We start from the raw sequence: 10873 nt of genomic DNA, 5'->3' as shown, positions 1-10873 counted from the left end.
AAAAATTTAAAACAATGAATGTATTTTTTGCGTAATATGATAAAATACCCAATAAAGAAATTAATTTTTAATTAAACTGAATTTGAAGTCCTTTACAACATTTTTGATTGACAAAGTGGAGTTTTCGGAAACCAAGTCTTCCAAGAATATGTTGGAATTCCAATAAGATAAATAAGATCAAATGTTTATTGTCCCCCCGCTTTACTGAAATTGGGGGATATTATTTCGGTCTGTCTGCCTGCAAAACGTAACCCTCTCCGATTTTTTAAACTGATGTTTTCTGGAGAGCCCCCCCCCCCCCCCCAAAAAAAAAACAAAGCGGGGTAAAGGGCTACATTATTGCAGCTAGGTCTGTCTGTCCGTCCGTCTGTATTTCAGTCCGTCTGTAGCACGTTCGTTTCCGCGTGATATCTTGAGTTTTCGAGCTTTTGTAATTGAATTTCACACAACTCCGTATTACCTAAGAAAAACCCCTATAAATTTGAGTTCGAAAGGTCAAGGTCATAAATATTTGTTTGTTTCAACACTTTTCAGCACATAATAGAAATCTGTGCAATGTGTTTACAAATCACAAATAAAATCAGAAATCTATTAGATTTTCACTATTTTTATTTCGGAAAACTTAACTTTTAACAGTTGTTTATGTAAAGACAAGCAAGGATTAAAATAAGATTTAATTTCTTAAAATGAAAATACCATCGTATGGATATTTTTCCTACTTCATGATATTCAATTCTATTCCAAATATATTCTTTTTATATTAAGCGAATTCTAACATGTTTTTTATTTGATGCTATCAGACTTTGTAACTGTATACCACAAAACTCTCAAATAATTTCCTTACACATTAGAGAAATTGACAATCAAATCAAACGCAGTGGTTTGAGTATTTCAATATTAATACTTGTTTTAATCTTCATGCTTATCTAACAGGAAAATTTTTAATGTAAACTAGATTAATATACATATATCACTTCTTCTGAAAATTTTATCAGTAATTCAATTATTCAACAGATATTGTGTTCTCCATTTTTCAGTTACTTTATCTCTATGAGCTGTGTACTTAACAAAGTTGAACACTGCACTTTGCAATGTTGATTTTACAATAATGACTCTATGGCATCCCGTCCTTGTCATCTGTGAGTTCTCTCTCTCTATTTCTCTCCTCTTTATGAGTGTTGTTTGTTCCACAGGTCTATAGCCATTGTCACAATAATATCCCCACAATCTTCTGGGAGCTGAAAAATATTACACTCAGTCAGTTACTTAAAACTTGCATCTCTATCCATGCTCATTAATTACTGGTATGTACATGTACATTTGTATGCAATTATCTACACTGTTTATTACATGTAATTGGCCAGGAAAGGAAATATTTATTTAACAACCTATATGTATTTCTAAGTCTGGGAAACAATCTAAATTTTAATGCATGCATGGTTTCTATTTATTCTACAGAACCTTTTATTTTCCAAACAGTTACTAGTAACTTAACACACATAAATATAGAGAAACAGCTTGAATTATTTTTTCCTGTTTGTAATTTTTTTTTTCATTTTCATTTTAACATTAAAGATGATACTAGCTGTTTTTCAACTCTTCTCTTTCATCCTTGAAAAACCTTGTTTCTTTAAATTTCTATTGCCTTCCACCTTCAAATTTTTCAGAGTTTAATTAATTTCTAATATTCTCAAGTAAATGGACAACTTCAGGGAACATGAATAACACTCGAGTTAGAAGGAATTATATCAGAGGAATGCTGAGGGAGAAAATGGATAGAAAAAATCTTACACTAAATGCATGTAAATAGGCTGATTTTCATAAAAATTCCAGACAAACTAGCTTTGGGTCCTTATACAAAGTGGTTAGTTTAAATGGGGAACAGTTTAATTAATAAAGTAGAACTAACCTCCATTAGATATTGAATCATATCTGTTTTACTTTTCATGCTCAGAAGTGGTCGCTTGAAGGTGAGAAAGACAGCTACCGCTACAAACACCACAATACCGTGGGCATTCCTTTTACCTTGTCCCAGATTCTGGCAAAGAGATTAACCATCTAATGATTAATATATTAATACTATTCTTACATTTAACAGCTATATATGTCATGCTTATGATGAGGAAAAATGGGCTTTTCACAATATTTCTTGGATATACTATCTGATAATTGAACAAGAGGCCAAGGGCCTTGAATCGCTCTTCTGATAAATTGTACAATCTATCACATCTATTAGAAGCCTCCAAACTGTATTAGAATCATAAACCCCAAAAAGCATCAACTTACAAAGTTTGATAATATTTAGCAGTTAAGACTGAAGATATTATAATATAATTATAAAATACCATAAGTAGGTCACAGTGACCTACCTTTTGATTGAAATTTTCTGAGGACTCAATATACATTAATTGACAAAGACTGATGGTTCTAATTAAATAAGTACCTTAAGATATTCAAAAGTAGGTCACCATGACCTACTTTTTGGTCAACATTCTCTAAAACCCAAAATGCATCATCTGACAAAGTTTGACGATTCTAAGCCACTTAGTACCAGAGATAATTAAATATAGCCATCAATGTCAAAGTAGGTCACGGTGACTACTTTTGGTCGACGTTATTCAAAAACCCATAATGCCTAAATTGACAAAATTTATGATTCTAAGCCAATAAGTACCTGAGATATTAAAAATTTGGTCACCGTGACCTAATTCTTGTTGGACATTCAATGAAACCCTAAGATGCCCCAACTACAAAGTTTGATAATTCCAGAATAAGTACCAGATATAATTAAATATAGCCATAAAATGTCAAAAATAGGTCACAGTGACCTACTTTTTTGGTGACGTTCTCCGAAAACCCAAGGTGCCTAAACTGACAAAGTTTGATGATTCTAAGCTTATACGTACCTGAGATATTCAAAATTAGATCACTGGGACCTATTGTTTGGTCGACATTCTCCAAAACCAAATGCCTCAACTACAAAGTGTGATGATTCTTAGCCAATAAGTGCCTGAGATACTTAAATATAGCCATAAAATGTCAAAAATAGGTCACTGTGACCTACTTTTTGGTCCAATTTCCAAAACCCTAAAATGCCTCAACTGACAAAATTTGATGATTCTAAGCCAATAAGTACCAGATATAATTAAATATAGCCATAAAATGTCAAAAGTAGGTCACAGTGACCTACTTTTTGTCACGTTCTCCAAAACCCAAGGTGCCTAAACTGACAAAGTTTGATGATTCTAAGCTTATACGTACCTGAGATATTCAAAATTAGATCACTGGGACCTATTGTTTGGTTGACATTCTCCGAAACCAAGATGCCTCAACTGACAAAGTTTGATGATTCTTAGTCAATAAGAGCCTGAAATAATTAAATATGGCCATAAAATGTCAAAAGTAGGTCACAGTGACCTACTTTTTGGTCGACGCTCCCCGAAAACCCAAGGTGCCTAAACTGACAAAGTTTGACGATTCTAAGCTTATACGTACCTGAGATATTCAAAAGTAGGTCACTGTGACATATTTTTTGGTCGACATTCTCCGAAAACCCAAGATGCCTCAACTGAAAAGTTTGCTGATTCTTAGCCAATAAGTGCCTGAGATACTTAATTATAGTCACAAAATTCAAAAGTAGGTCACCATGACCTACCTTTTGGTCGCACTCTCCGAAAACCCAAGATGCATCAACTCACAAAGTTTGATGATTCTAAGCCAATAAGTACCGGAGATACTTAAATAAAGCCATAAAATGTCAAAAGTAGGTCACCGTGACTACTTTTAGGTCGTCATTTCCCAAAAACCAAATATGCATGGACTCACAAAGTTTGATGATTCTAAGCCAATAAATACCTAAGATACTTAAATATAGCCATAAAATGTTGAAAGAAGGTCATCGTGACCTACATTTTGGTCGACATTTTTCAAAGACCCAAGATGCATCTACTGACCAAGTTTGATGATCATAGGTCTGAAGATAATCAAAATGTGCGTTTTAAACCATTTGAAAACAAATGTCGGCAAAATTCAAAAAGTAGGTCACAGTGACCTACTTTTTCATAAATATGTTTTAAGGTTCCAAGATGCATCAAAGTACAAGATTTGATGATTCTAAACCTCCCAGTGTCTGAAATAATGGGATTTAATGTTTTTAAAAGGATAAGTCATAGAGTTCAAAAAGTAGGACACGGTGACTTACTTTTAAGTTGACATTGTTTGAGGGCCCAAGATGCATCAAGTGACAAAGTTTGATGATCATAGGCCTTAAAGTGTCCAAAATATGCCTTCAAATCAATTTGAAAACAAATCCCCCCAAATTTAAAAAAAAAGGTCCCCGTGACCTACTTTTGAGTTAACATGATGCCAAAGTCGTAAGATGCATCAACTTACAAGAATTGATGATCCTAGTCCTTATAGTAAGCAAAATATACACGTTTTTATTAATTGTAAATTTAGGTCAACTTTGAAGTAACCATGAGACCACGCCCTTTGCCCCAGGGTAATTCCCCAAGCAAATTTTAATCTTCGACATATCTTGATCCTTGTATGTAAGTTTGGTGAAAATCTGCCTGGTGGTTATGGAGAAGAAGATTTTTTAGCAACCAGTACTTTTGGTTTTGTTTTCCTGATTATCTCCCCTTGTTTTTAAAGGGGCCCAACCCTTATTTTAGTGTAAATGGTAGCCCTTGGGCCAAGGATACCCTGTGGCAAATTTGGTACTGATTGGCCAAGGGGTCTTGAGTTATGGCCCATATTCTAAAAAGTTTACGACACCGCACACCCACACAAATGGCCATAGCATTAGCTCTTTGAGCCTTGGGCTCAGAAGAGCTAAATATAATCAAGTACATTACTGAAAATGAAGGTTCAATTTTTCCCTATATTACAGTGTGGATTCCATTTTTATCCCCTTGGAATGGAGTTGGAAGGAACAAAGTAACAGGCTTGGGTGTTTTAGTTTTTGTTTATTTTAGTTTACCCGTGTGAAATGGAAATGACATAATAGTCATTTTGCATCAGGATCGAAGTCAAATGTTGCCTTGATTTATAGATACATGTATGCTCTTTGCCAGGGGATTAATATATTATTTCTGCTTTGTGGTTCAAATTTTGTTTCATAATTTTTTTTTCTCAAATGAAGATTCTGAGTGGTCCAAAAGTACATTTACAAAACTTTTAATTTTCTGAGACAATTTACAATTCTTTGACTTTCATTGAATTTGAATCTTTAAAATTGACTAATACATTTTTTTTTTATTAATTTTGCCAACATTTGATTTACATTTTCAAAGGAAAATACATGTACAAATTTTGACAATATAACTTGAAAAAAACATCTCAATGCTGAAGAAACGCTCTGACTGAACTAGGAATTTAAAATGTAGTTACATATGCTTTAAAGCTAACTGTCCTTGTGTGAGGTACAAGGACCCAGAAAAAGTCAGATATGAAGCACCCTTTACTAAGTGATAACAATACATATAATAGTCATAATTATATATACATTTAAGTCATTTTTTGTTAAGAAATTAAGCATATGGACTGTATTAATGGTTTATTACCTTTCAAGGCATGTTTCAGGTAGAACCTCAGCAAAACAGCTGTCAAACCACATTGGTAAGGGGAGAGAATCCCAAAGGGCAGTGTTCTGGAAATGGTCAAACAATTTACCATCTCCATCCTCAGTTTTGAGGCTCTGCGTTGTTTTCTGGACCTTTTAGAAAATTTAAACAATTTTTTAATGATAAACTGAATAAAATCATTTTATTAAGTTCACATTAATCTATACAGGTATTTAAATTTACATGCAAAAAATGTGACTTGCAGTATTCCAGTATACATGTTTATTCAAACATACCCGTAATAATGTAAGTGGTGGAAAAACTTACCAGATTGGAATTACTATCTTTGGATTTCTTGTACATTTTGTAAAATTCAACGAAATAGGTAGGCATCAGTTAGATCTTCACAAATATTTGCCATTGTTGCTGCTATTGAAACAAAATCCTCATACTCTGAATCATACTGAATAAAAAGCATATCAATCATTAAGAATGTAGTACAAAAGTGAAAATCTTATTAAAATTTCAAAATAGAATAAAAAGTCCTGTTCTTTTTTAAAAAAAAAAAAAAAAATCCACCTCGAGCGAATGTGTAAAAAATGTATATTTCATATATTGGAGGTCTGCAAACTGTAACTGTACAATAAATTATTCTTATACAAATTCGATTAACTGCATGTACATTGTGTATATTTGAAACATTGTTATTTTGCATGCGTGTAAATCTTATTAACGAAATATCCAGATAACTTAAAGAGACCTTTTGGATAAAAAAAAATGCTTCCAGATCACAGGCCTTTGGATCTCTTAAATCAGACTTTTAAAAAAATGGGTGTATGAAAAAGATTTTTTAACACGTACCTATTTTTTTGTCAGCTATCTAAAGGCCTGTAATCCAGATTAAGAAGGCACCAATGTACAAGTACATAGAGAGGGGTTGTCCTCAAGACCTAGGAGCCTGGAAATTTTCCTGCCTTTGATGAGATAACCCCCTACCCCCAGGTATTCCCCCCATCCCCCCGTTTAGGGAGGAATCCCCAACGCCCCCTGCTATTTCTATTCTAAGGGAGAACCCTGATTGAGTAATAAATAACTGTTCAATAATAATATACCTTGTACTGCTCAAATTTAATCTGGCCAGACTCCACAAGGTACATTTTGAGGAAGACTTTACCTACAGGTGTGTTTTCATCAACATATCGTAATAGCTTTACAGCGTGATTTAAGTCATTGTATTTTTGTTTCCGTTGCTGCATCAGAAATTCATGAGAGTCTGAATTTGCACACAAAACATCTGAAATAGGAAGAAGACAAAAGGTCTAAGAGCTATTCAGTATTGCATGTTAACATTTACTGATGACAATTCAACAAGATCATACTGTATAGGGGAAATAACTCGGGTGTTAATATTCGCTATATTCACGGGGTTAATAAATCCGTGAATTAAGAAACAGTAAAAAATTTCAAAAATCTCCATGTTTTTTTCTGGGAAAATTTTAGAATAGAATATGATAGATTGATATGCATTTACATGAACTTACATGGCCATTTCAGTAATTACGAGTAGTACTTGTCATTCAATTATTTTAATTATCACGCTTTACTTTAATTCATATCAGCAGAAAAAACCCTTTTTTGTTCAAAAACTGTTTTGATAGCCAAAACATGTTTTATCAATCAAAACACGTGGGCCATGGGGTTTTTATTACCCGTGCGTTACTAATGTTACCACGTGTATTTTTTACCCGCATTACATGCATATTGTTTTTTTTTACATTTTGGTTTTAAAAAAACGTTCAAAAAAATATCGAACTTACTAAATGTTGAAAGAATTATTTTGTCAAACTACATAAACATATTCATTTCCTCCAGTGGTTTTTGGGGATTTGTATTGAAGATCTTGGGTGCACATGATATGAAGAGCATCTATAGGAAAGTCATATGACGTTTAGAGTGAAGAACTTTAAAAACTGCATTTGTTTTAATTAAATCTAACAATTTTATATCAACCTACCCGTTTTTCGTGAAATAAAGACATAACGCTATTAATGTCGTTTACATTTAGCTATGGTATGGATAATCTGGATATAGACAAGGGAGGTAACTTTTATCATTATATATGCATTCTGCTGAAATTCAAGAAACGCACCATGTCAGATGAGAAAAAAATCGTGAAATAACAACCCGTGAAATTATTCACCTATACAGTATCTTGTTGACATATTTTCTGATATATATACATGTATTCATAAATCATAACAGCTATTATTATCTATAAGGTATCAATTTTTGTAATTCAAGCTTACTAAAAGAACTCACCTAAAACTATTTCCAAACATAATGTCTGTACATTGCTGGCATTGCAAATCTCAGACAAAACTGTCTTAGCTTTTCCACACTTATTGGTTTTTCCTTTAGAGAGTCTCTAATGATTTTCTCTCCTCCACTCCACCAATTCCAAATTTATCATAATAGTAAGTCCAAATTTCTCTCATCAGACATAATTATATAATTCTGTCTTCTTCAATGGCAAAACATTTAGGCCATTTTGTAACCCATCATACATCCATCATATTGACTCGTAGATTAAGCAAATCTTCCGAGAAGAAAGATGAAATACATGCATTTTTAACAGATTAATAAACAATTATAATTCAAAGATAAAAAAATATTTGATTTGTATATACATGTACATAAATTCATTCTTACTGTAACAATGTGTTATTTTATTAGATAGAATGTTCTATCGTTAAAAGTAAAGCTACATATTTACGACCCTGAGAGCTTTTTTATTTTTAAAACTTACATGTCCATACAATAACATTGAAATTTGCTAAATGTTGAAATATTAGTCCATTTTCAATATTTTTTTCTTCAGAAATCAAATAGGAAACTGTGAGATGCATGATAAAAGAGAAAACCAAGCCCGTTAAAATTTTCGGAACTCCTCGGATTTGTCTTTCGTAAGTTGGTTGCGTAACTTTGTTGTACCAGAGACATAGAAATGTCGAATCTACCTCGACTCCTAAGATTACCTTCTGTCGTAAGATGCTTCAGAAACTTTCCAAGATATTCAAGTTCAGCGTCTGGAAACAGTGATCAGCCGGAATTTATACCTGTTCCGGAATACGCAGAGCGACATGGAGAAAACATTGAAGTGAGGAAAGCTCGACTACTCTACCAGAGCAGAAAGAGAGGAATGCTTGAAAATGGTCTTCTTTTAAGTACATTTGCTTCGAAATATTTAAGGGATATGACAGAGCACCAGGTTGAGTTATACGACAAACTTATTAACAAACCAAGTAATGACTGGGAAATTTATTACTGGGCAACGGGAAATAAGCCCACACCAGAGGAATATCAAAGTGAAATAATGGACATGTTGAAGGAGCACGCTAGAAATGAAGACAGGGATTGGAGAATCACCCAGCCACCATTATTTACTTGATCTGACACAATTTTAACTGTGTTTAGTGACTTGAGCATGTTGGTTTTATAAGCATGATAAGTTATTTTTAAATTGTAATGTTTTGCTTTAAATGCCTATTTCATCATTATGAATTAAAATATAAAACATGTAAAATGCATTAAAAGTTTGTTTTTTTGTGTAATTCCTTTCTTCAAACACAGTCAAATTGTATTATGAATGTAAAAGTCATTATTCCAATAAAACATCCTCATTTAATTTGATCGGACTTGCATCACTTAGAATGTGCAAGCAGGAAAGTACTAGCAGATTATCCATAGTTCAATGTGAAAAGATGAATCGATGTGCTATGGTTTCCAAGCAGTAGTAATATGCAACTGGGGAATTTGCATATGATTACGAAATTATGTAACTTTCCATTACAAACATTGAGGGTAGGGATTATCCTGTCCACGAGCACTTACAAGTGGATTTTTCAAATAATTATTTTATGAGATGTGAGTACAATGTAAGTTAGTAGAAGTAATAATTGAATTGAAAGACCCTGCCTCGAATTGTCAAATTAGATTTAACTTTGCCCAAAAAAAAAGTATTTTTCGATGAAAAGTCATTATTCAAAGTAAATATATGACTCTCATTATGACAATACATGTATTGACTTTCTGGACTTTAGTCACTTTACAATTTACACTTCCAAAACGACTTTTACTCAGTCGTTATTACGTCTTTTACAATTTTATCTTTTCATTTACTAATATGATCCTTACTGGTTTAATCATGTGTTAATAGTTAATCATTAACTTTGTGGATAATGTTTTTCAAAAGTTCTTCATCAGAGATAGCTGGGGGGGGGGGTTAATCATAAAGTATTTTTTTTATCAGTCATTAATTTTTAATTACATGAATATTTATTTCTGATTGAATTTGTATGTGTTATTATGAATCTTTAAAATGCGTGTTTATATTAAAAAATAAGACTGAGCTATTTTAAATATTTTAAATCAGTCCTAGTTTGAACATTCCCAAAAGAACTATCATTCTATGTCCTTCTAAGAACTCTTAAGATCATCAAGTTTTGTCCTAAGACATATCTAAATTAATATCTTAGGAATATACCGATATCATCCCATACACTTGTTAACAAAATAAACTCTTACGTGCCGGGTTTTCATATATCTAGTTTTACCGAATTCAAGATGGATGCCCAAGTTGGCGCAAAATTTGACATTATGAAATCTTGTTCGAGAAATTGTTATTTTACGATATCAAAATAGCAAAATTACATAAAAAGCAAGTGCTGTTTTAGCAGTATTCGAGTAACTTAAAAAAAGTTTACATCTGTATCTAAAAGAATGTAACACAAGAGGTAGGTAAATACAAATATAAACGTGAACTAATGGGACAGTGATGTATTTGTGAACGCAAAGGAACCATCATAAAGCCCCTCCATGTTTGCTGCCAGCGATGGAAGCGATCAAGATATGTCCACAGATTCCAACACATCAATACTTCCCCAGATCCCGATGGACTCGGTTCAAAGTTCACCTATTCGAGGCGGGGTATCACAACAGAATCGGAGATCCCCGACATCCCCTTCTAGCTCAAGAAATCAACAGACATTGGAGGGTTTCTTCATCGGGAGGCGACAGAGTGGAGGGGGTGATAACAGACCCTCGGTTAATCTAAGCTCTGCTCCTCCTTTACCTGTGTTCAGCATACCTGAAGAATCAGGTGTGCCAAGGGCAGTAGTAAGGCCAGTGGTAAGTTGCTTGTAGGTAATTAGTTACGTCATGTCCACAGGAGTTCGAATAGCTCACGCATAGCCATCCGGCAGGGTTTGGTCAACGAGTTTAATTTATATTTTTCCTAAAAATAAAAGAAA

The 10873-nt window shown here is 33.2% G+C and overlaps 1 protein-coding gene and 1 pseudogene across 1 annotated transcript; one reads left to right on the top strand and one right to left on the bottom strand.

Annotated features, from left to right (window-relative positions):
* Positions 1 to 630: 630 nt before the first annotated feature.
* On the bottom strand, positions 631 to 8134 carry LOC134283190 (TBC1 domain family member 7-like; annotated as a pseudogene).
* A 349-nt stretch (positions 8135 to 8483) lies between these two features.
* Positions 8484 to 9147, top strand: LOC134283189 (succinate dehydrogenase assembly factor 2, mitochondrial-like). The gene has a single exon (XM_062765642.1). The coding sequence runs from the start codon at positions 8569 to 8571 to the stop codon at positions 9010 to 9012; it is 444 nt and encodes a 147-aa protein (XP_062621626.1). The 5' UTR covers positions 8484 to 8568; the 3' UTR covers positions 9013 to 9147.
* Positions 9148 to 10873: the final 1726 nt, after the last annotated feature.

The sequence above is a fragment of the Saccostrea cucullata genome, unplaced genomic scaffold (genome assembly GCF_032062105.1).
Source record: "Saccostrea cucullata isolate Sc308-1 unplaced genomic scaffold, CSIRO_AGI_Scuc_v1 ctg17837, whole genome shotgun sequence".
NCBI lineage: Eukaryota > Metazoa > Mollusca > Bivalvia > Ostreida > Ostreidae > Saccostrea > Saccostrea cuccullata.
The sequence above is the reverse complement of the archived record's forward strand: the minus strand, read 5'-3'. Positions and strand labels throughout refer to the sequence as shown.

What these genes read in the sequence shown, in the direction of transcription:
- LOC134283189 (XM_062765642.1), top strand. Translation starts at nt 8,569, where the DNA reads ATGTCGAATCTACCTCGACTCCTAAGATTACCTTCTGTCGTAAGATGC.